At 43.1% G+C, this 26,128-nt stretch overlaps 3 protein-coding genes across 4 annotated transcripts in view; 2 read left to right on the top strand and 1 right to left on the bottom strand.

Moving 5' to 3' along the window:
* Positions 1 to 1,581: 1,581 nt before the first annotated feature.
* LOC109781016 (uncharacterized protein At5g01610-like) lies at positions 1,582 to 2,031 on the top strand. The gene has a single exon (XM_020339592.4). The coding sequence runs from the start codon at positions 1,582 to 1,584 to the stop codon at positions 2,029 to 2,031; it is 450 nt and encodes a 149-aa protein (XP_020195181.1).
* Positions 2,032 to 12,463: 10,432 nt separating this feature from the next.
* LOC109781017 (lichenase-2) lies at positions 12,464 to 17,048 on the top strand. Of its 2 annotated transcripts, XM_020339593.4 has the most exons (3): positions 12,464 to 12,602; positions 12,708 to 12,896; positions 15,998 to 17,048. In XM_020339593.4, exons 2-3 carry the CDS (start codon positions 12,839 to 12,841, stop codon positions 16,939 to 16,941), a joined length of 1,002 nt encoding a protein of 333 aa, XP_020195182.1. In that variant the 5' UTR covers positions 12,464 to 12,602; positions 12,708 to 12,838; the 3' UTR covers positions 16,942 to 17,048. The 2 variants fall into 2 exon arrangements, with proteins under 2 accessions (XP_020195182.1, XP_040241762.1); XM_040385828.2 differs by lacking the exon at positions 12,464 to 12,602 and having other exon boundaries at positions 12,611 to 12,896.
* A 7,666-nt stretch (positions 17,049 to 24,714) lies between these two features.
* LOC141020751 (F-box protein SKIP23-like) overlaps positions 24,715 to 26,128 on the bottom strand; it is a 38,763-nt gene continuing 37,349 nt past the window's right edge. Inside the window, exon 4 of the mRNA XM_073495691.1 lies at positions 24,715 to 25,454. Within this exon, the coding sequence (XP_073351792.1) occupies positions 24,715 to 25,454 (740 nt within the window). The remainder of the gene's footprint in view (positions 25,455 to 26,128) is intronic.

Below are 26,128 nucleotides of genomic sequence, written 5' to 3'. Positions count from 1 at the left end.
TGAACCCAAACAGGTATGGAATTGAGCAGGAGTACACTCTCCTCCAGAAGGATGTGAACTGGCACCTTGGCTGTCCCGTTGGTGGCTACCCTGGTCCTCAGGCAAGAAAACTCTCAGCATGCTCTCCAGCTTTCCATGTGTTAAACTTACATAAAAACTGAACATTGCATTTCACCAAGTGAAATGCTACATTTCTACTCCTAACCCATTCTCTCTTTCTTAGTGTTTTCATTATGCAGGTTGGAAGAAAAGAAGAAGATCCAGAGAAGATCTTAGTAATAAGATAGTTTTTAGGAAAATAGATATTTAGTTTTAGGTCATTTCTTGTAATTTCAGATATGGAGTGCTTGTCTATAGTTTTTGTTTTGACTTTGTGAAACTTGCTACCTATGGATGAAACTGTGTAATATTGATGAAACTATGTATATGTATGGATGAAACTTGCTACTATGTGTTCATGACTATTGGTCATATATATATATCTGTGTGTGTGTGTGTGTGTTTGATTTTCTGTGAAAATGAATTGATGTAAGAAAAAACAGAATTAAATGGGGCAATATAGGCTCTTTGCCATCTGCTGGCTCTTTGCCATCTGCTGGCAGACGGCAAAGAGCCAGTCTTTGCCGTCTGCCAGCAGATGGCAAAGAGCCAGTCATTGCCGTCTGCCAGCAGATGGTAAAGAGCCATGACCTTTGCCGTCCGCTGGCAGACGGCAAAGGCCCCTTTGCCGTCCGCTATAAAAAGCAGACGGTAAAGAAGCTCTTTACCGATCCCTACATTGCCGGAGCCTTTTGCCGTCCGCGGCAAAGGCCTTTGCCGTCCGCCATCCTTGCCTTTGCCGTCTGCCATGGCAGACGGCAAAGTAGCTGATTCCTGTAGTGAGACGGCAAAGAACATGTTTACCGTCGCTCTCTTTGCCGGGCAGGTTTGCCGTCGGTGGCGGACGGCAAAGAGCTTTACCATCTGCTTTTGGTGCATGTCGGACGACAAATAAGCTGATTCCTGTAGTGTATATTGCCGGTAGAAGCCACATGCCAAGATTCCTAGGGAATAGGTCGCCTTGCATGATTCAAAAGGTATTGCGGGCCAAGATAAATAATGATGGCCCTCGGGGCCTTTGAGAAGAGGAATGTTATTAAAGTACCCCTCCGTCCCAAAATTCTTGTCTTAAATTTGTCTAAATACAGATGTATCAAGTCACGTTTTAGTAGTAAATACATCCGTATCTAAACGAATCTAAGACAAGAATTTTGGGACGGAGGGAGTAGAAAATTAATTTCCGCTAAAATAAGAGAATATTTAATTCCACCTCAATGAATGTATAGATTTTTTTGGAGGCATTTAAATGTTTATTTTGTTACTACGATTTGTAAAATTAATGAGCATATATATATCTTATATCTAATTTATATGACAATATTTTTAGTATATTTCCTATTAACTTTGGTGAGTACTGAATACACATTTATTGTACACCAAATATTTATAGATTTATCTCTATATATAGCCTGCATCTTTCTGTGCTTACACACAAATATATCTGCAAAGCTTTAGTTGTCAGCCTGAGCTAGAGCACTAGCAATGGCGAAGCATACTACCCTCCTCCTCATGGCAATAGTAAACATCCTTCTCACTTCCACCGCCGCCACCCTGGCCAAGGCCCCCGCCCCCGCAGCCAACAAGCCGACGGCGTACGAAATGCTAGGGCGATATGGCTTCCCACCGGGCATCCTCCCGCAGGGAGTGCATGACTACGAGCTCCGACCGGACGGCTCCTTTGAGGTACACTTCTCCGATGAATGCAAACTTCGTATTGACGGCCAGTACGACATCCACTACAGCACTCGGGTTGCCGGGAACATAAAAAATGACACGATCAGCGGCCTCGAAGGCATTAAGGTGAAGGTCTTTATTGCGTGGATCAGCATACAGGATGTCGGCCGCGATGGCAATGAGCTTAGGCTGCACGCCGGGATCATATCCAAGTCATTCCCGGTCGACGTTTTCTCCTCTAGCCCGCAATGTAACTGAGGCTCGACTGCAAGATCGACACAAGTGTCGACATCCAGTCTGCCTCTTCGATCACGTCGCTTGATGTTTCCTTCTTTCTTCGTAGGATTGATGATGCACGTTTCTGCTTGTTTTGCAATCCCGTGCCATCTTACCAATTCATGTACTCCTATTGTAGTATGGGCTGAGATTGAATGTTATAAAGAAGTGCCTTTTCTTCATGATTGCAAAATTCATTTGTGAGATTTCAATTAACGAGGTGCTGGACAGTGAATGTGTTATCTGATCAGAGAAGGCATGATGGTATTGTGGCACAAAAGAAACTGTCACTTAATTAGCTCTTAGCGTCATCTTACATATAATTGGATTTTTTTCGATCTTGAAGATAGCTTACCACATTTTGCATGTGGTATCTTTTTTTGCGAGGAAACTTTTGATCTGTTAATCATGTCATGTCAGTATTGGAACGAGCTGAAAGCGCGCCTCCGTCATCGCCCCTCCCTCACCGGAGTCAGGCCAAAATTGTTGTATTACAGTCGGAAAGACATGGTGCTAAGGCCCTACATGACCAACACACAAGAACAGCAACTGTCGCCAATGAAGAGAAGTATAGATCGAAAGGATCCAACGTGAAGACACACGAACGAAGATGAACATAGACTGGATCCATGCAGATCCACCAAACACTACCACCGACTGAATCTCATGAGATCTGCTGGAGACACACCACCACGTGCCCTTCGATGACGTGAGATGCATCACCGAAACGGGGGCTAGGCGGGGAGAATATTATTCCATCTTTAGGGTGACACCTTCGCATCATCTTCCTGAGCAAGACACAAACCCTAAACAAACTCACAAAACCCCTAAAAATGGGGCAAGATCCCTCCTGCCGGCAAGGGCCACGGTCCACCACTCCTTCATATAGATATTGATATATACTTGCATATAGATACTGACAAACACATGTTGGTGTGTTACCTTGAAAAAGTAAACGTAATAATGTAGTATTCTACACACTCCTCTATTTTAAATTAATTTAAAATTTAAATTCGTCCTAATTGAAAAAAAACTGACCAAAAATTGTATCGACATCTACAACATCAATTTCTAAAATATATGTCCGTACTGTATATATTTGATGGTGTATATTTTAGCACATGTTTCTGTAGACTTTGTCAAAAGTTTAACTTGGAATATATCTAGATCTTTAATTAATTTGAAATTGGGTAAGTGATATTTAATGCTTGCATGCAGTGGCGGAGCTTGGGGATTTTTTTTCTTTAGAAAACGGTGTGGTAATGGGCTGATTTAATTTCATTCCTAAATATGTTGGTCAATTAGCAAGCGGTACATTTGTCCTTATGGGCTGGTGGGGCAGCCAAGATTGGTCTAGAATGTCCGCCACAGCTTGCATGCCTCAAAGAAATGAGTTGACGAAATATAATTCCTTTAAAAAAATTAAATACGATTGAGAGCGGTGTGAAGAGAGGTAAATCATATTCCGCGAGTAAGGCTTGGTGTGTCAACATAAACACGCATTTCCCGTGATTATATGGGCCAGCCCATTCGAGACACTGTGTTGTTTCCTGCTTCTGGTGTGACGAATATCCCAGTTTAGTTGGGCTTTTCTGTTCTTCTTCTTTTTTTCTCTGGCAACTTTTTTAGGAATTTGTATTTTTTTATTTAAAAAAAATCTTATCGATTTTCCACTTTCTATTTTGATTCGTGAACACTTTTAAATTGTTAATTTTTCCAAATTATCAAATATTTTGAAATTCATGACATTTTTAAATGCTTCAACTAAAGTTCGAGATTTTTTTAGTTCATGAACATTTGTTTTTATAAATTGTTTAAATTGGATGAACAATTATAATTTGCAATTATTTTCATATTGGCGTGCTTTTTTCAAATTTCATTATTTTGTAAAATAAATTTGAACAGCTTTTGAAATTCATGAACATTTTTTAAATTGTTGAATGTATTAAAATTTGGCAATATTTTACAATTATTGAACAAATTGTGCATTGTTTTTAAAACTCAAGAACATTGTATAAAATATCGTCACCATTTGTAAAAATTAACGCAGTTGCAAGAAGAAAAAAACAAATGAAAAAACCATTCAACCCACCGCTAGCATATAATAATTGACCGAACAAACAACCCAAAGTCCGTAGAATGGTAAATGGTCCGGTTCACAACGCCAACATTATTTTGTGTTTGGTCAACGGCCTGATCCCTATGTGCGGAAGTCTCGGGAAATGTTTGACATCTGGCACAACTAAGGACCTATGGCAGTGCAACACTATTTGGCACCTGTACGTGACTACATGTACGATTTTGTGGCCATTTTCATCGTCTTAGTTCCAAAGTTCTGCTTTCCCTTTGAACTCCTTTACTAGCATGGACAACTATAATGTATGCAGTTTCGCAACAAAATAAAATATAATGCTTGTAGATATTAGTGTAAACAAAGGAGCCTACTCAGAAAAGGGGGACATGAGAAGAAATAATGGCAAAGAGCTGGCAGTCTTAATGAGATCATCTGATAGCTCTAGAAAGTCAAGTCATATGTACGCCGTTCACCATACTAACCGTTGTTTTTTGTTTGAAGCCCAAAATTAGGTCTTGTAGAGGCGCCATAACGGCCTTGGCCTCCATATTTCTTGCAGGCCGCTTCAAATCGAGCCTGCTAGCCTATAAATATGTAGGCTGGAGGTGTTCTGATATGGAGCGGGCACCAAACCCAACCGCTCGCGGAGGAGTGAAGTTTGATGTCATTTTCTTACTCCTGTATCCAGTCCTGCCAATAATTCTGTCATCCGTACATCTGCCACCTTAGACTCCTGGCAATAGCACAACCACTTTTGCACTAAGAAGAGCATCCAGTAATGACAAATGACGTGTGTCGCACCCATTTCCCAACCACGACCGTCAATTCTAACCCAATTTTCTGTCGGAGCATTCCCTTTTGCGGGTCACTACTAGGAAAAACCCTATCAGTAGGGCGTGTTTAAAGCCTATCAGTAGCGCGGGGTGCAGCGCTACTAGTAAGGCGCTACAGTTAAAGGTTAGCAGTAGCATGGGTTGGACCACGCTACTGCTATATCGACTTAGTAGCAGCGCTTTGTACTATGAGCGCTACTGGTAATTAGTAGTAGCGCTTCTCCTAGCACGCGCTACTACTATTATTCCGTATTTCTTTTTTATTTCATGTTGTATTCATACATCTTTATACAAGTTTTCATACCGCAGCAATTTAGAGAATGATTTTACATCATAATGAGTTATTACATCACTGGGAAAAAGAACCGTGGACTAGTTTCAAGTGGATGGACATCCACTTGAAACTAATCCGCGGTTCTTTCATCCAATGATATAATATATCATCATCATCATCATCATATCATTAACAACTTATCATCATAATACATCATTGTCATATAACACCTCCTCATGATCATCGTTTTCATCAATGAGACATCACATACAAGTTGGTCAGTAGACATAATCACAACTACTCATCATCATCAACTCTCATAAACATATTGTACCTCATAGGACCTATTACATTCTCTTAGGACCTACTATATTATCTTAGGTAAAATAGCATAAAACAAGATAGCCCCTGACTCTCCATTATGGAGAACGGAGATTATCATGTCTCCAATACTTGCCTTTCGCACAATGTTGCTTCCAAGAACCTCCTTACGACTGTCCATACATTTTTTCCATTCTTTGATTATCATGTGTTCACCAAGTTTTAGAAATCCGGTACGGACAGGTGAGATTCGTAGGACGACCTGGCTGTATGTTCAAAACATCAAGGCGACCATTCTGATACATCAAATGAGGCACACAATCCATCGGGATTTTCTATTGAAAAACATAGTAATAACTTCGTAGTTAGCAATGTAGTTCAGTTTTAGAAGTATGCAAAAGATGCACGGATGTCGTAATAGTAAAAAATCTTACCAGGATATCTCCATGGAAGTTATCGTGGTTCAACACGAGCACTAGTGGCACGTATTGACCATAATTTGAAGGAGTTCGATAAAAGGCATTGTAATTCTCAAGATCAGTACAATATGCGACCAGATGACTTTTCTCCTGATAAGTTAACTTAGAGCCATCGGTGTAGTTGGTTCTGTCTACCATCTTCTGCACATTCTTTGAAGAATGAAAGTAAGCTATCAATGGAAATAAGCTGTCAACTATTTTGAAATAAACAATATAAATTACTTAATAACTATGTTTGAGGAACTCACATAGCGGTAGAATTGGAAGCGTATCAACAAGGACCCAAATGTCCAAATTGTCTAGGTCGATGTCAGGATCACCAAGATCCATGGTGACAAACATACCCTCTTGAAAATCATACATCTTGCAAAGTGCTTCCCAACCCGGGCAACCAAAATGGGATACGCTCTCACAATTGTATAGATTTACCTCAAAATCCATACCATGATGGGTCCTTAGGTTAATTTTCTTTGTTTCATTCCTCTCATGATCTTCAAAACCCATCCTCTCCAAGACATAGCGTTTTGCATGGCATGGGATAAGCTAGTCGAATTGTAAAAGACGAAAATTACACGTTGAATAGTAGAAGTCGAGCTTAATTACGAAAAAACACTTTGCGTCGTAGCTTACCGTATCACAATTGAAGGCCTCCTCGAGCTTAATGCTGAAGCGCCGACCTTCGTCCAGGTGAGGCCTGTCACAGAAACCCCGGTTGTCGCCGCACCAGGAGCACTCCCCGGGACCTTCTTCGTCCGACGACATATCCTATGTTCATAATTCAAAGATTAAACTTGTACAATTAAAACTCTCAGCTTGTTCATTATTCATCACGGGTTGAATATCGGTCTGTCAAGCCTTTTCTTGAAAACTCTCAGCTCACGTGGTGTATATAATCGACCGTCGGTGATGGTAGCTCCTCCTTTCGTTCCCGAGTGCATTACACCAAATTGTCTAGCACACGGGAACGAAGGAGAAGCTACCCCCACGACAACAGTCGGGATTCTTCGTCCTCTCATATATGGTGGAGACTCTCCCTCACTGATTCCTCTCTGACATTGGCGACCGTCGGTGATGGTCGTTACTCCTCCTTCCCCTAGTGCATAACAAAGGTCTAGCACCCGGAGAAGAAGGAGAAACGACCCCCACGACAACAGTCGGGATTCTTCGGCCCCGACAGACTTAAAATAACCCAAAATATCATTTAATTATCTTTCTAGAAAATCCAGGCCACTCGATATTTCCTACATATTCTAGCACAAGTCATGCCAAAATTCACGGAAAATTCTGGCATTACCTTTGCTAAAACAGGACATATCGAGCGCCTGAAATTTGCCGGAACGGAAATTAATCAACACTCCGGCAAAACATAGGCCACTCGGAGGTGTAACCTGAACATGACCGGCCACTTGGGAAACCACATATCCTATTTGAGCAACACAAGATATACATGTTTTTATCTACATCATATCTTATAGGACTCATATTGACATGGAGATTTGGCTGGTCGCACCTCGAGGTCGGAGGGGGTCGGTGACGGGGACAACGGCTGGGATGATGGAGGGGCTCCTTGATTTCTGCAAAAACAAAAACCCTATAAGTTATCACTAATACATCCCGAATAGTATCATACATATAACATCACTAATACAACTAGAACCCTAGCGAACGACGGGTATCGACGACCAGGATGCGGGATAGGCATCGTCAACGTCGATGCGGGAATAATTGCTTAAACTAAAAAAATAACAACAAATGTGACATGTTCAACTAGTTATATTAATTCAACTAGTTCTTACTAAATATAAACTTACTATAAATAGAAATAAACTAGTTCTTTCTAAAAATAAACTAGTTCAACTAGTTATATTAATTTTCTTACTAAAAATAAATTAGTTCTATTAATTCAACTAGTTCTTACTAAAACAAAACTAGTTCAACTAGTTTATTAATTTACTTACTAATTATTTTAAACACTTACTAAAAACAGTAAAAAAAAACTACATTATACAATAGTAAAAAACTACAGTGAAAAACAGAAAAAAAAAAGAGATGGAGGGAGGAGGGGAAGGGAGGAGGAAGGAGAGAGGAGGAGGGGGAGGAGGCCGGTGGGATCGGAGGAGGGAGGGGGCGGGGGGAGGAGGGGGAGGGGGCGGCCGGAGGCGGAGGAAGGAGGGGTTGGGGGTGGAGGGGGAGGGGGCGGCCGGAGGAGGAGGAGGGAGGGGGCGGCCGAAGGAGGAGGAGGGAGAGGGGCGGTGGGAGGAGGGCGGCCGGAGGAGTAGGGGGAGGAGGGAGTACCTCGGCGAGGAGCAGCGCGGCGGCGGCAGAGGACGTACGGGTTCGGTGCGGGCGAGAGCGAGTGAGAGGGAGTGAGTGTGAGAGGGTGAACCGCTCCAGGATAAGGTAAGTAAGTAGAAGCGTGTTTCAGAGAAACGCGCTACTGCTACGGGCCGTAGCAGTAGCGCTGGTCAGTGGTACGCGCTACTGCTAAGTGGGGCTAGCCATCTGCGCCCAGTACAAATATAGCAGCAGCGCGGTTTCGCAGAACGCGCTACTGCTAAAGTAGTAGCAGTAGCGCGGTCTATTTAAAAACGCAACTACTAAGTAGCAGCAGCGCCCTGTTTTGTCCAACGCTACTGCTAAGATGCTGTGTATAAGGTTTTCCCTAGTAGTGGGTATATAAACTGGCCCGCCCCCTTAGGGCGCCACTACTCACCCATCTTTGTCGTCGGTGCCACAACCACCCACAGCTGCCATGTTGGGGCAGTGGAGCCCTTCTAGCGGATCTTTCCCCTGCCAGACCGAAGAGGACCGCACCGAGAGAAAGTTCTGGGAGAGGGCCTGGTCGTGGTCTAAGTGGGTCAAGGAGGATGCGCTCGACCAGGCTGAATCAACCCTTGGGGATGGAGTGCTTCCCCGCCGCCCACCGCTACCTTGCCTTCATGACAACTACCGCCTTGGCAGGAAGGGAAGCCACACTCCTAGGGGTACAATGTTGTAGCTTAGTCCCGCAACGGAGACACACATGTGCTCATAGAACGCCTGACTGCGGAAGTGGAAGAACCGGAAGAATCTCGTCTACGAGGTCACTTCCAAATAGAGGAAGAGGCCGCACTAGATATTTATGATTCAATAAATTAGTTGTATTTTTATTTCGTTAGTTGAAATTGTGCTAGTAAGCATTGTGGAAATCAAGTTCAAAGCAAGCTTGAATTTTCTTCAATTGTTGTTGATGAGATGGGGAAGAGAAAGTTCTTATTAGCCCATGACAAATGAGTCCCATCAGCAACAAATTTTGGAAGGCTTTCTTTATAGTGGCTTTGAGTTCGCACATGGACTCTAGAGCCATCGTAATTTATAGCGATCGCATCCATAACGATTTTGAAGATCCAAAATATGGCGTATCTGCTAGAGTTGCTCTAAGCTAGCCAAGAAGAAACCAAAATTATTCAACCAGGCTCGGCAATAGGCTCCAACTGGTGATTCTTTGAGCCCACATCATTAAAGGTAGGATGGAGATAACTGGAATACAAAAATTGGGAAATCTATAATATTAATTGATATGGCACATCACGAATGTTACCTCAAAATGATGTATATGGGTAAGGATAATGAACCGAAAATGAAAGAAAGTGAAGTCTCTCCAACACTTCAAACCAACTGGATTGTTCTGGATACATGTATGTTTATTCACGTTCTTTCATTTTCGACCTCCTCTTTTCATGGGTAACATAGGTTGCCCATAACACAGAGGGCAAGGATTTTTAGTCTATAGTACTCCCTTTGTCCAATAATATAAGATCGTTTTTGACACTATACTTGCATGTCTGCTCATCGGATTATGCCACTGGTTTAGAGATCGGTTGGACATAGACGACAAAATAGAAAAGATTTGAAAATCATGTCATGGGTCTCTTTTTTTCTGCTGCACAAAGTGTTGGTTGTTCTCATGTCTGGTTCACATAAGGCCAGCGTTTATAGTCAGAAAGGGGGAAACTGACAGTCCTTCCTAGGCTTTCTAGCTTGTCATACTATTTGGCCACACTGCGGGTGCCGAGCAATTTGGTGCGCCTAATGTGTGATGTGCGCCTTCATCGGTGGTTATGGTTAAAGCATGCATGCAGTACGTTGTACAAAATGGCTTTAGCATAAAACGCCAAGATATGTACCTTTTTTCTCCAACAACTGAAAGATGGCTAAAGATTGGTAGATAGTCAACGATTGGATGGTGTGTGCATGCATGTTGGTTGGAACCTGGAAGCAGAATAGCAGAGATCAAGTCTATTATGAACACACTGTCCACTTGAAGCAATATTGAGTAACAAGCTAGGTTCATACGAACAGTTCAGGAAGTACATTGTCCACTTGGCTTGATGTCCTCTCTTGCTTCAAATGATCATTCACTACCGCAGAATCACTTACTAGTGGCAGGCTGAAAAAACTTACCAGTAAGGCAGTAACGAGCAAGGTGCCCGCCACTATAACTCATCACTGGTACTACCTTTGTTCTGGTTTACTAGTCCTACTCATATTTTGTATCATATTTTGACCATGACTTTAACTAATAAAATATAAGTTATACATTGCAAAAAAACAATATCATTGAAAACTACATTCAAATATGAGTCTAACAAGACAACTTTTTGTGGCACGCACTTACATTTTACTAGTCAATTGTTTGGTCAAACTTTGACCCCAAATACGATGGCGACTAATAAACGCAGTCAGAGGTAGTACTTGAGTACAAGGGATGAGCTTCTTTTTGGTGCTCGTCACTGATAAGGTCGCAACTATGTGGGTTTCTGCAATAGTGAGTGCTGAAACTAGAGAATTGGTCTACTTTATATTGATCCTATGGCTGCATGGGAGTAAAGTTTTGTCGCATTGTCATGGCTAAAGTCCTAAGTATTTCCAGCGTTTTCCTCCTACCCAACAAGTGACTCCCAGGCGACTAGGTTTTCCCCTCTTTCTGGCGCTGGCACCAGTCAACCTTGCCTCCCATGGCCTTTGGGTCGTGGACGTGCTAGAGGACCCGGGGCCCTCGCCGGGGGGAGGGACCCTGCTCTCGTTCTTGTTTGGTTCAACATCTCGATTGGGACTGTGTGGTGGCGGCAATGTCCCCTGATAGGAATAATATCTCCCGCACCCAATCCCCGTCCTGATGGTGACTCTAGCGCCGTTAGAAGGTGTGCGATGGTGTGTCTCCGTCGGATCTCGTGAAATTCGGTGCGGGTCTTTGCTGGATCTGTTTGAATCAAATCTTTGTTTGTCTTCGGTCGTGTGTCTATAGGTTTGTTTATTCTGATCTACGCTTCTCTTCATCGGCGGTAGTTGATATTCTGGTGTGTTGGCCTTGTGAGGTTTACCATGATGACTTCTCAACTATCTACTACAAGAAGGTTTGCCCAGCTCCGGCAAGAGGGGCGATGACACTGGCGCGCCTTTGGCTCGCTTTAGTGCACATAGTCATCGCTAGGTGGTCCACGGACCCGATTGAAATTTTTGCTACTACTGGTGTTCTCAACCATGCCATATGATGAGTAGACGGATTGTTTCTCCATAAACAAAAGGTCCTAAGGGCATCTCCAACGTCGACCCCCAAAACGAACACGGTATCCATCCGCGTCCTAGTCTACACCAGTTCACGGACAATGATGCAGGAGCCGACTGTCCAACGCTGTTACCTAAATGTCCACCTCTATTTTTTTTTTGGCAGAACATCTGGCGCGCGTGGTGTCCGCCATGGACATCGTTGGTAGGAGGACGGACGATACCTGGCTGCGGAGGGATCTTGGGAGGACGGCTGCGTAGTCCAAGGAGGCAGGCGCGTTGGTGCAGGCAGCGAACGTCCTCCGATGCTTGGGGAGCGGCTGGAAAGGTACAACGACGTCGTTGGACGAGGAGGGTCCAAATGCAAAGGAGGGGAGGGGGGCGAGGAGCGGAGTGGAAGAAAGTTTGACAGAGAGGGGATCTGAGTGGACCGAGGGTGTCCGAGTCCTATGTGGCGGTAGTCCGGACTCCCACAAACCACCACCCCTCCCCCCCCCCCCCCTCCCCTCCGTTTGCCTCCGGTTTGCGGATGTCCGGACCGTTCCGCGGACCGATAGGGTACCACTTTAGATGGCAAAATGGTTCCGGACCACTCGGCCCGGACGAATGCAGGCGATATGAGGGTCCGCATTAGAAATGCCCAAGTATTTCACCATTGGCGTAACCTGGAGGGAGTGCAACACAAGATGTGGTTGGGCGTAGAAACTCGGTGGAATATACTCACTCGCTTCAGAACAAATGCAAAATGATAGTATTTTTCAAGTTTTTCAACAGATGTTAGGCGGGAACGAACCATGTATGAAAAGTCAATACCGGTGAGTGAAGACCCTCACTTTAAATCTCCTCTTTGCAAGGACGACTTGTACCGGCCGCCCGCGCCCGCGAGTGCAAATGTACCGTCGATCGATCGGCCGGTTGTTGTCGGGGCCGTGCACATAGAGACACGCGCCAGCTGGCCGATCAATCTCTGACCAGTGGAGACCGTATCCATGCTGGTTGGTCCCGGGCCAAACATCCATGCCATGGTACCATCCACCGGCTTTCTGTGACCCTCTCTATTGTATATATAACCAGCATTCGGAAACAATTTCTTCAGCTACTTCTTGTTACTTCTATTGTATATATTTCAGATAAGTCAAAAGCCTCGAGTTTGAGAGAGATAGAAAGAGCAACAACAGGTTTCAATCAGAGCTCGATCATATCAGCGCTGTAGGAGGAGAAGACGGCAACGGCGCAAGGCAAAGCTGGAGTTGCTTCTTCTATGCTGTCGCTCCACATGGCGTTGCTCCTCGGAGTGGTGTTCGCCTCCATCCTTACAAGTAAGTCATCTCTCTCTCTCTCTCTCTCTCTCTCTCTCTCTCTCTCTCTCTCTCTCTCTCTCTCTCTCTCTCTCTCTAAACAAATTGTGCGGCAGCGCCTAAGTATTAACCTGTCGATCCGTACAAGTAATTACACTGTTTAGGGCATGCACCGGTCTTTCTTTAACATACTGGAAAAGTAAGTCTGCGCATTTGCATCTCTTGATGCATGCAAGCAAATTTTACAATTATACCAAGTAGGAAAAGTTCAACAAATAGAAAATAAAGTTTGAAAGTTATAAAATTCCAAAAGGCACGCACCTCCACCCATGCCATGCCGAAGAGAACTGCTCGTCGATATTATCCAGTTGCTATCAAATGATCCAAAAAGCTGCGAGAACGGACCCCACCACCCGTGCTTCCTCCCTTTGTCCCGTCGACCAAGACTGGATTACGATATTTTTCATATCATTTTTATGGGATATTTTTCATATCGAATATGACGTGGTTTCAGTCAACAGTCTCATCTAGTAAAATATTATCCATCTTGTAAGCCTTTTGTAGTGCAAGAATATTCTGATTTTAAACAGCATTTCAAGTTTTCACTATTTTATTTATGATAACAAGCCAACTGTGATTAGTCAACACATTATGCATCGAGAGAGGGGGAAATTGCTCATTTTATTTGCGGCAACAACTTCACAACAATGATAATGTGAACATGCACCACCACACGTGCACCACACATGCCACACCTACATGAGCAGGCCTCCCAACCACCCACTAGAGTCAACAGACCATGGACACAAAACCTGAATATCGCTTAATTCGCAACGAACACAATCCTCATGTGCACATGCAAATTTGAGAATCAAGATTCAAACCCTAGTGATGGAGCCATGCCTCCTACAAGTCCACCCCACCAAAGAGGTGGTTCTAAGGGGGGGGGGGGGGGGTGAAAATTCACTGTGGCACATGGGAGCATATGCTGCTGCCACTAGGAAAAATATTTGAAATTGTCAAAAAATCGAACAAAAATTTGGCTCATATATCTCGACATTCTATGTGTGCACGCCAAGTTTCATGGAAAACCAATGTTTTTTGTGGCTTGTGTAAAAAGGACAAGAAAAATGTCTCGTGAAAAGCCCCTTTTTAACACTGAATTTTATCTTTTTCACATGCGACACAAAAGTTGTCTTTTTTCACGAAATGATTTTCTGAGCACATAGAATGTCTGGATCTACGCGATGGATTTTTTGTCACAATTTTGTGACATTTCAAAATATGTTTAAAACACATTTTAAAAACGAGGAGCGTATACTCCTAGGTGCCAAAACGCCCCTCTTGGAAAAGAAACTTATGTTGACAGTTCTGCAAACTTGTTTTTTTACTTGGTTCCTTGGGACTCGATTCATTAAAATTATCAAAGAGAGCTGTTTGATTAATATGCGGAAACCCGGACAAAAACCGTTACAACACACCTATAACATAGGCATCTTGGCCGACCTGGCTACCGATAAGATCCACACACCTGGTCGTAGAGTGGATGTCGTTGAGGTTGTCTACAATGTTATCGTCGTCATTTCACCTATGGCAAACATTCGGCCAAACACGAAGAGGACCAAACAATAACTTCAACTTCGGTCATGAGCCTCGCATGAGAAAGGAGGACACCTTGCACCAACACAGCCCGACTTGCCAATCACAAGGCATCGTTCCGCCGCATCGTCCCGCGACGCTACAACTCTGACTTCACGCTCGGAGGCATGCCGAATAGTCGACGACAAAGGACATGCGATGACCCTGTTCTTCTTGCCAGCATCATCATTGCCACACAACTGCATCCTTTTTTTAGACACATAGTGCAAACAAGATAGAAATACACATTTTGGAAATGCCCTTTCCAAATTTGTGACTCCTTCAAAATTTAATTAAGACTACGCACAGTTGCAGCAGCTTTGACACAAACTTGCGTGATGCGTGATCGCCTAGCTGACACGTACCATCACCCTGTCTGGCGAAGCATATATCGCTAGCTCATAAATGCAACCGTGTGCATATGGATATGTCATATTTGTGTGCTTGTGCATATAAGTATATATATATGCGGCTATGCCAAGTGCCTTTAATTTTTTTTTTCTCCTTGGAATTTTGCATTCTGTACGATTGAGATGGACGGACTACGAAGTGGACTATGTAGCGGCCGTGTTGCAGACGTTGGAACAGAAACTTTTATTCGTTTTTTTTTTCAATTTTCTAATACACTTGTATGCAGTCAGTGAAATGTTTGTGTGATTTTTATTCTGCAGTCAGTGGAAGTTTTTTTTTTTGTCTTTTGGAAAGAAAAAAAGGGTCAAGCTTGCCACTGGCTGCTAATGCAGTGAGTACTTTTTTTTGGACTAGTCAAGAAGTGCATGCTGAGTGGGCCTTAGAAAAGAAGTGCATTGTGCAGTGGGCCGTAGAGCACTAGTACAGTCAAGTGGTCAACCCACCATTATGTTCTCTATCCCTAAAAAAAAGGCATTATGTTCTCCAACAATGTGTAGAACATTCCTCGATCAAAAAAAGTTAGCTACCCGTACCAATCAAAGGGCAATACGAAACAATTAATGGAAAAATCAGCACAAAATAGGAACTAGCAGGTGTACATCCAAAATGTGAGTGATGGGTTGATAGCGGCCTGCCTCCAAACCCAAGAAAAGGAATTTCGAACCGTGTCGACCTTCCCGCCATTTTGTGGATGCTTCCTCTTATCGCGTGCAACGTTGCATGCATGCGTCGTGAACAATCCACCGTCCGTATCGTAGTACCATTTTTCAATTGTCTCCAACAGAATGATAGCTAACAATCAAAGTTAACGGATCCTTCTAAGCGATGCCAATGTTACGGTACACAATATTATGATTGTTCCTTCATTGCTTCTCTCTGCACTCTACTACTACACACGCACGGTTCGGGTCTCTATATATGATATCAACACAGACAGTCGATCAAATATATTCATCCGCGCATACACAAGTGCACACATTGATCTTCATTCTTCAACTGCTTGCTCGTTACAACTTGGCACGTTCTACTGTATCGTACAAATCAGTAACGTACGATGGGGTCTGCTTGTGCAGGAGCGGCCTCGGTGGGCGTGTGCTACGGCATGAGCGCCAACAACCTGCCGCCCCCGAGCACCGTCGTCGGCATGCTCCGGGACAACGGCTTCAACTCGGTGCGCCTCTACGCGCCGGACAGAGACGCGCTGGCGGCACTCGCAGGCACCGGCATCGGCGTCATCGTCGGTGCGCCCAACTACGTGCTCCCCGAGCTGGCCGCCAGCGGGTCCGCGGCGGCGGCGTGGGTCCGCGCCAACATCGCGGCCCACCCGGACGTCTCCTTCCGGTACCTCACAGTGGGCAACGAGGTCGCCGGCAGCGACACGCAGTACCTCGTCCCGGCCATGGAGAACGTGCACGGCGCGCTGGCCGCGGCCGGGCTGGGCGACGCCGTAAAGGTCACGACGGCGATATCGCAGGCCACCATCGCCGTCCACGTGCCGCCGTCGGCTGGCGAGTTCGCCGACGAGTCCAAGCCGTTCCTGCTCCCCGTGCTGCAGTTCCTGGAGCGCACCGGCGCGCCGCTCCTGGCCAACCTGTACCCGTACTTCGTGTACACGTACAAGGCCGCGGGCGACATGGACGTCGGCTTCATGCTGTTCACGGCGCCGGGGACGGTGGTGCAGGACGGCGAGTACGGGTACCAGAACATGTTCGACGCGAGCGTGGACGCGGTGCACGCGGCGGTGGAGCGGCTCGGGGTGAGCGGCGTGGACGTCGTGGTGTCGGAGACCGGGTGGCCGTCGGCGGGCGGCGAGGAGGCGTCGGTGGAGAACGCGAGGACGTACAACCAAAACCTGGTGGGCCACGTGGGGAAGGGCACGCCGCGGCGGCCGTGGAAGGTGGAGACGTACGTGTTCTCCTTGTTCAACGAGAACCTCAAGGAGGCCGGCGTGGAGCAGAACTGGGGTCTCTTCTACCCGAGCACCGATAAGGTCTACCCCATCACCTTTGGCAAGTGAACTTGATTGAGTTCGTGCGTCGTTCATCCATGTACGCGACCATGTATGGTCATAGACGTGTATATATACAAGTATATATATTTATTGAGTGTGTATTTGTGTGGCCATTTTTTAGCATTTACTTTAAATCGGCCATTCTTTTTGAGATGTTGCAAGTTTAAAAATAGGCACATCTAAGCGAGGAAGTTCTAAGTTACTACTCCCTCTATCCTAAACTAGGTGACGTGGTTTTAATTCAAATTGAAACGGAGGGAGCATCTTAGTGCAAGGGACCATTCCAACTTCACATCGTCGATACCAGCTTTTCTCGTGAAGCGGACAGCTAGTTGCCGCAGAAGCTATATCACCGATTATAACCAGCCCAACATTTTAGGAGTTTATTTTCTCTGTCGTTTTTCTTTGTCTGGTATTTAACTGTTTGGGTCTTGTTTTCTTTGTCCGGTTTTCACTGTTTGAGTTTGGTTTTCTTGGTCAATTTAGGTTTCCTTTTTTATGTTTTCTTTAAAAAGAAATCTTTTATACTCATTTTATTTCATTTCTTAAGTTTTCCTTTTGTTTCTTTTTGTGGTTTTCACAGATTTTCTTTGGCTTCTTTGTTTTTCCTCTTTTTTTAGTTTCTCCATTTTATTTTTATTTTTTTCAACACATGCTACATTTAGTAGAATTTTTTTGCATTTTTTACACATCATGAACATTTATTTAACATTTTCATATACATAATGAACTTTTTCTTCAAATATATATTTTGATATCTATATATATGAAGAAAAAGTTCATTCTGTATCGCATCACCTTCGGCAAGTGAACTTGATTGAGTTCGTGTGTCGTCCATCCATGTACACGGCCATGGTCATAGACGTGTATAAATATATATTTATTGAGTGTGTATTTGTGTGGCTGATTTTTAACATTTGATTTAATTTATATATCAACTATTCTTTTTAGCCATTGCAAATTAGTCCCTCCGTAAACTACAATATAAGACGTTGTAGAGACATGACACAAGTCTCTACAAACGTCCTATATTAGTTTACGGAAAAGGTATAAACTAGGCATGTCTAAGAGAGGAAGTTCCAAATTACTACACCCTCTGTCATGGCACTTATTTTAGGACGGAGGAGAACGGTGCTAAGGGACGGTTCAAACCTCATCCGGCTTTCACATGGACCTACAACGGCCAGGGCTATGTGTCGCCGGCAGCTAGTTGACGCAGGAGCCATATCTTGCTTATAGTGAGATGTATGCTTTCTTTGCCTCAGGTGTGGCGCTACCGAGCCTGCCCACCAAAGGTTTTCCTTTGTCCTATGTTTCACAGTTTAAGGCCGGTTTTCTTGTTCTTTTTCTTCTGGTTCCTACTTGTTTCTGTTTTCATATTTTTATTTTTTTCCTATTATATGTATTTTATTTTCTTTCTTCGGCTTTATTTCATTTTCTTTTTTTGTTTGATTTTCTATTTTCTTAGTATTTCCTTTTATGTTATATTATTATTATATTTTCCTATTTTTTCTACACATTAGGAACATTTGTTTATACATTTCACATATTTTTAAATGCATGATTAGCTTTTTTCAAATATAAATTTTGAAATATATAGTTTTCATACACATTGTAAATTTTATATATACATAATGAACATTTTTTACAGGTTTAACAGTTTTTTAATACATGATTAACATTTTCAATGCATATTTTTATGTGTACTTTATTCATACACGTTTGTGCTTTTTTTTTAGAAATCAACAACATTGTTTCACCACGTTTAAAATATTTAGAATACCTGATTAATTTTTTTGTATTGTGACATATATTTTATTGAATTGCAGGAACATTTTTTAAGTGCTACATTTCTTTTTGCTATCAAATTTTTTCTTTAATTAAGCTAGCAATGTTTATGAATTGTCTTATATTTTTATAATTGTTGATATTATTTTTCTAATTAATTTATGTTTTCAAATATATACAATATTTTACAGAATACGACCAAACAAAAAAACGAACAGAGGAAAAATATGACAAATGACTAAACAATCTAGAACCTACCTAGGCTGAACCACTTATAGCGACGGCTTGACGTGAGCGCATGCTCCGTCTCGCGTCATGCCACACATAGTCGCTCCTGCTAGTTGGAAGATGAGATCCCCTAATCGGCGCCTTCTGTGCTGGTTAGGGGTTCTGGCGCCGACGCGCCAGCAGATATTGGCCGGCCCATCATGCGACGCTATCACCCGGCACGCTTCTACCTATTTCGCGGGGTCAATGGTTGTCAATTGACTGGTCAACCATTTACTTTTGTAAAAAAAGGAAAAATAATAAAATCACAAAAAACTTTGTCAATTCAAAAAAATCATGGATTAAAAAAACGTAAATTCAAAAAAGTTCCTGAATTCGGGAACAAGTTCATTGAAGAAAGTTCATCGATTTCAAAAAAATAAAGTATTTGGAAATAGGTCACGACTTTAAAAAATACTGGATACTGAAAAAAGGTCATTGATTTGGGAAAAAAATGCAATTTTGAAATAATTTCAAGGATTTTGAAAAAGTACACAAATTTTGAATAAGACAGTTCATAGAATGGTAAAAAGTTTGCAGATTTTGAAAAATAGTTTGTAAGTTTGGAAATACTTTGCGAATTGAATATATTCATGCATTTGAAAAAAAGTGAGATTTGAAATAGAGTTCGCGAATTCTAAAAGAACACATGTTTTCCTGAAGGCTTTATGGATTTGGATAAAGTTCATGAAATTTGAAAAAAAGCAAGATTTGAAATAGAGTTCGCGAATTCTAAAAGAACACATGTTTTCCTGAAGGCTTTATGGATTTGGATAAAGTTCATGAAATTTGAAGAAAGTTTCGAAGTTGAAAAAAGTTTGGTCATCAATAAATGGAAAAAAAGGAAAAGGGAAATGAAAAGTTTGGAAAAAACACAGAATTGGAAAATAATTCCAAATTTTAAAAAGGAAGAGGAAAAAGCCTAAATAACCAGAATAATATAGAACAAACCCCGATTCAGAATAAACATAAAAAAGCATCCAAAAGTTTCTAGTAGGTTTCCAAAGCCGGCATGGAAGCTTCAGGAAGCTTTCCAAAACCCGGGGGGGGGGGGGGGGGGGGGGGTATCTTCCCTCTTGTGCGCTCCATGGGCCGACCAACTTAGAATAACAGTAAGGGATGGTAGTGTGCGCCGTTTGGTGAAAAATGTGCGAATGCGTATGAAAAAAGTAGACATCAAAACATTTTTTTTAATGTTAATCATGTATTAAAAAAATTATGCAGTGTAAAATAATTGTTAGATAGTTTTAAAAAATGTTGATATCATTCAGAAAAGATATTTCAGCATGTATTGGAATATTGTTTAAACATATTCAAACAAAAGTGTAAAACATGTGATTAAAAAATGTTTATCATGTACTTAAAAAATGTTTAGCATGCATAAAAATATATTTCTGGTGTATACGAAAAGTGTACAATGTGTATTATTAATAAAGTAGATCTTAAAACATATAATTTACAAAAACATTTATCATATATTAGAAAAATACCTCACATGCACAAAAATGTTTATTTCTATATGAAAAATGTACAATGCGTATTAAAAAGGAGACACTAAAATATATATTTGGAAAAATCTAAATCATGTAGTTGAAGTTTTACAATATGTATACAAAAATGTTCCTTTTTTGGACGAAAATATTCAATCCATATGAAAAAAATGTATACATAATTTGTTTTTCAAACCTATTAATCCTATATTTTAAAAATGTTAAACTGTCTTCCTGTTGTATAACAAAAACATAAAATATGTATGGAAAAAATAGACATGTGCTGTGAAAATAAAAAAAGAAACAGAAACCAAATAAAAGAATGAACAGAAGAACAAGAAGTGGAAAAACCCAAAACAAAAATCAAAGAAATTGATGTAAAGCAATAGTACATAGTGAAAAATGAATAAAATAGTTGAAACCTGAGAAAAGGCAAAGGAAACATAATTTATAAAGAAATAGAGAAAGAAAACCAAAACCAGAAAGCAATGTAAAGAGATTAAAAACACTGTGTAAACCAAAGAAACCCGTTCAAAATAAAGAAAGATACAAAATACAAAGTAAATAGAAGTAAGAGAAAAATCAATAAAACCGGAGCAGTAAAGACAATATATAAAAATGAAGAAGAAAACTCTGCACCGACGAGCAAGCGAGCGAACACAGCAACCGGGCGAGAAAACACTAATGGACCAGCCCATACATGCGGGCGCCGGCGACGAGCTAGAGCTGCACCTAGCAATAGGCGAGACATATCTCTAGCAAGCTACGACCGCTCATTAGCCTCCCGTAGATTCTCGCTAGCAGCCCAACAAGGAGGCTTAAGGCCCCATCAGTGGGGAGGCTCATTAGGCCTTGTACAATGCAAGGTGCTTAGGAGAGGTGCATGGAAAAATAAATCAGGCTTTCCTTAAGCACCGGTGCTTATTTGTATGTGGTAGATGCTTAATTAGGCGTCTCTCTTGTAGAAATATGCACTGGTGCTTCAGAAAAACCTGGTTTATTTTTCCAAGTACCTAGCATTGTACAAGGCCTTAGAGTTCATAGCAGGGAGGCCAGTCCTAGCAGCGTGTTGATGTGGCGAAGGTGTGGCCAGAGACTAGCAGGGATGCAGTGGAACGACATTTGGGTGTTGCAAGCCTTCATTATTGTCACAGCCACTACACTAACATCATTACCTTTCCAATTTCTTATAACCAAAACATATATAGAAATTATTACTCCATATGGTAGTTTAAGACATCTATAAATAAAATATGTTTACTCATTAGAAATTTTGATTACCACACCTCCCTTCTCCTCAGCTATTGAGACATGGCACTTTAAGAAATTACTTAGGGAAAAGGTTCATTTACATGGCAAAAATAGATTGGCAAACGTGTTAAACTTTTTGCCATGACGAAGAGTTTAACAAGTCTGCCATGGTAAAAAAATTGTTTATGACATGGCAAAAGTTGAATTTGTGACATGTCAAAAGCTATATTGGAGACATGGAGAAAGCAATAAACACTTTTGCCATGGCAAAAATATAAACGTATAAAACTTGATATGGTATGATTAAATTACTTGCCAAGTTTTATGACCCCTAGACATGCTTGTGCAAATTGGTTGCCAACCCTGTGAGTGAAAAAAGTTTTTTAAAAAGTAAGTAACTAAAATGCAATGTGTCGTAATAACAAATTGCCATGTGTTATTGAAACCAACATGTTTTTTATCTACATTTGCCAAAGTATTAAGAAATTGCCATGTGTATTGTACTTTTGTTTTCCTAAAATTGCCATCAACCTTATATAACACCAAAAGGGAAAAAAATATTAATTTGCCATGCGACAAGTTTGCAAAATCAAAAGATTTGCTGCGACGTTACAAAGCTTGTACACAATGTAAGTGAATTTTTTTGCCATGTGGGACATTACAAAATAAAAGTATTTGCAATTTTTGTGTAGAAACATAACATAAGTGAATTTGCCAAGCGACCGCATATGGATTTTCTTTTAGGGGAAAACATTGCCAATTTATTCATAGTTCGCGGCCCTCTAGATAATTACCTCGGAGCGAATACACTCCGGAGGAACATGGAGCCAAGTTTTACATAAGGAATTACAGCAACCCTCCCTAACTAAAATATGTGTGACTTTATTAGCCGACCGTCGCACCCAAGCAACCTTAAACTCCTCAAAAGACCCAAATAAAACTTTAATCTCTTCAACTAGTTGCCCATTAGCTAAGAGATCTTTTTGATTACCTAAAACCTTCCTCGCCGCCACCTGCGAGTCCGTCTCCAAAATCACCTTCTACACGTTGATTTCTTTTGCAAGGGTAATGGCTCGTCTACATGCAAGTAGTTTGGAAACCTCAGCATCAACAACACCCGGGAAAAAATGGCATGCACCTGCTACGAAGTCGCCATGGCTGTCCCGAAGAACAGCACCGCCCGCTCCTGATCCGTGGTCCTTCGCTAGTGCTCCATCTGCATTACCCTTCACCCAGCCCAATGATGGCATCATCCATTTCTGAACGTCCTGCCGCACCGGTAGCCTCGTCGTTGTAGTCTGTACTGATTTCCATTCTTCATACAAATGGATTTGCCATGTTATGAACAAATTACATGAACTTCCTACAACTTAATGCATAATTGCCATCTCCATCGTCTATTTGTATAAAACTGATGGCACATTTTAATACGGTGCATAGGGTTTGAAAAGTATTTTGCCATGACAACTCTCAAATACCGTGCATATGTGTCCAACATCAAATTTTTTCCGTGGCAAAAAAATATGATGGCAACCTAAAATGTTCTCCAATCTAAACTGTGTCAGGCATTTTATCTGAACAAATGTCATCTGTTCTAAATGGTGATTACAAACAAAAAAGAACAAAAAGCGGTACTACCAGTAGCATGGGAACAAAGAATGAAAGGAAAAACATGTCAAAAAGAGAGACCTCGGAGGCCATGCTCCTTGTACCTGAAGTCGGCGTTCAGCACCGCCTCCGCAACCCCGTGTACGTCCCCGCCCACCGTCGGCGGCACCGCTTCTGCTATGCCGTCCATGTCCAGCAGTGCTTCCGAGATGTCGACCTCGCCAAAATCAATAGCTTGCCTCAGCGGAGAGCATGAGCAGGGCAGCGATGAATGTCGTCACCACAAGAAGCCACCTCCGCATCCCTGTGTCCGCCCCCGCCCACACCCGGCAGCGCCACCTCCGCTTCATCGTCCATGGCCTCGCACAAAGCCACACGAGGGATCCCCACGCGCAGTTGGCGGCGTCCGCCTCACATCGTCTCTATTGTCACCTGGCTAGTCGTAGCCTAAATCGAGTGGAGTGGTGGACCGGGGTAGAGAAATGAGGGAGGATTTGGGCAAGAGGAAAGCGAAGAGAGCGTAGTGGGGGGCATTCGCGACGGCTACCCCTTTCCCCAAACAAAAAAGGGCTAATGTGGCTAATTTCCTCTTCTTCGGGATTTGTGCCTCAATCCAACGGTTCAAAAAGTGTACTGGAGCTCGCATTACTCCTGGATTTATTTTAGAATTTCCGGCGATGCGCTTTCAGTGGGAGGAGATGTTTCCGTCGACGATGAGGCGCCTACGAGGACTTCGTAAATCTCAAGATGATATGCCGGCTCAGTTTCTTGAAGGTGCTCATAGAGGTAGGGTGTGCATGTGTGTGTTCATAGGGGTGAGTGTATGCGTGTATGTATGAGCACTTTGTGTCTGTACTGTGTTAAAAAAGTGTTCGCCGCCAAAACATAAAAATATGTAGAAAAAAACATACACATAGACATAATTTGTAGTGCATATAGTATATCTAAACATACAAAATTTCATGAACACATATTCATATGTGACACAAAAAGATAAATACACAGAATAATATGAGCTTTTTCTTTGTTGTATTTGCGCCAGATATTTGTCTTTTTATTTAGCATGCAAATAATCAGATTAGTTGATGAAACTTTATACATACTTGAAGAATATGCATATGTATTTGTAGAAAAAGTTTGATATTTTTTTTTGGACTGTTAAACACTTTATGAGTTTGTTTATGAAAAAAGGGTTCCATGCATGGAGCCCGTCCTTTGCAACCCCGCACTCGAGGGGGAAGATGTAGGTTTTGAATTTCGACAGATCAAAACAATACCTGAACAATTATTTCTGAAATTCTAAACATATAATTTTCACAGAGAAAAGTCGCTACTGGATGCGCACGACGTGGTGTCAGTTGTCACGGCTGCTCCCTCACCTGCGGGGAGCAGCGGGAACTGGAGGCACGAACCAAACAGGGTGACCGCCGGCGGCATGCCTGAACACCGCTTTCCTGGAGGCGACGCCGGTCCGGAGTTCGTGCACCCCGCTCTCGTACCTGGAGCACTCCTCCACGTCGTCTCCGTCCTCATCCATGGCGTCGAACTCGGGCGCGAACGACTTGAGCACGTAGTAGATGCGGCCGGGCTCCATGCATTGGTACTCCCGGGTCGACACGCGCCTCCCGTGGTTGATCCCCACCAGCAGCGCCACGTCGTCGCCGATGTCCTGCAGCTCGCGCCACCTGTCCTCGCGCTCGTCGACGGCGAACACCTTGAAGCGGCGCGTCCGCAGGGCGTTGCCGTCGGTGAAGATGGCCACCGTGCTCACCACGAGAAGGCCGGCGCCGCCGTCGTCGCGCTCGGCGAGGTACCTGGCGCCCTCGTAGTAGGCCTGCTGCCGGAACGTCTCGGTGTGGAACTCCACGCACCGCTTGAACTCCCACGTCATGACCGGCCCCGTCACGAGGCGCGGCTTCAGGGTGCGGCGGTCGCCGTTCGCCGGCGGCTCCCAGGCCTCGATGGACCCGTCGCCGCGGGTGATTGTGTAGAAGGCGCCGTCGTGGTGGATGATGTCCTGGTACCGCGTGGACGGCGACGTGCGCAGCGACGTCCAGCACTTGTCGTCGGGCCTTGCGAACGGCAGCCCGGAGCCGCCGTTGTGGATCACCATCGCTGGTAGGAAAAGGGGCTTTTACCCCGGTTTGTAAGGGCCTTTTGTTCCGGTTTTCAAACCGGGACTAAAGGGTCGTTACTAAAGCCCTAACCCTTTAGTCCCGGTTCTTACACGAACCGGGACAGAAGGTTCTCCACGTGGCCGCTGCTGCCAGCCAGGCAGGGGGGCCTTTGGTCCCGGTTGGTGGCAACCGGGACCAATAAGCATCCACGCGTCAGCAGCTGGCAGGAGCTGAGGTTTTTGTTTTTTTTAAAGGGGGTGGTTTAGGGGTTTTGGGGGGTTAATTTAGGTGTTTCATATATTGTGTTAGCTAGCTAATTAATAGAGAGAAGTGTCCTCTCTTATCTCCGTGCTTGGTCGACGCTACGTACTATATACGTATGGAGAGGAGTAGACACGCTAGCTAGTAATCAAATGAAGGAAACAGAAAATCGTCATGAACATATGCATACAGAGAGAAGTGATATCGACCACCTCTCCTTCTCCGAGAGATTGGTCGAACAACAAGTTCTCATATATCTATCCGACACTACCGGCTACATATATACAATAATTATCTCTTACAATACAATGTCCTAATTAAATTGTAGAACTCAGGGTCCACATAGTATTCTCCGTTTTCAGCGATCACGTGGTCAAGGAAGAATGCCGCCAATTCCTCTTGAATTCCTCA

This window comes from Aegilops tauschii, chromosome 3 (assembly GCF_002575655.3).
Source record: "Aegilops tauschii subsp. strangulata cultivar AL8/78 chromosome 3, Aet v6.0, whole genome shotgun sequence".
Lineage (NCBI taxonomy): Eukaryota > Viridiplantae > Streptophyta > Magnoliopsida > Poales > Poaceae > Aegilops > Aegilops tauschii.
Note: the sequence above shows the minus strand (reverse complement) of the source record. Positions and strands in the feature narration are given on the sequence as shown.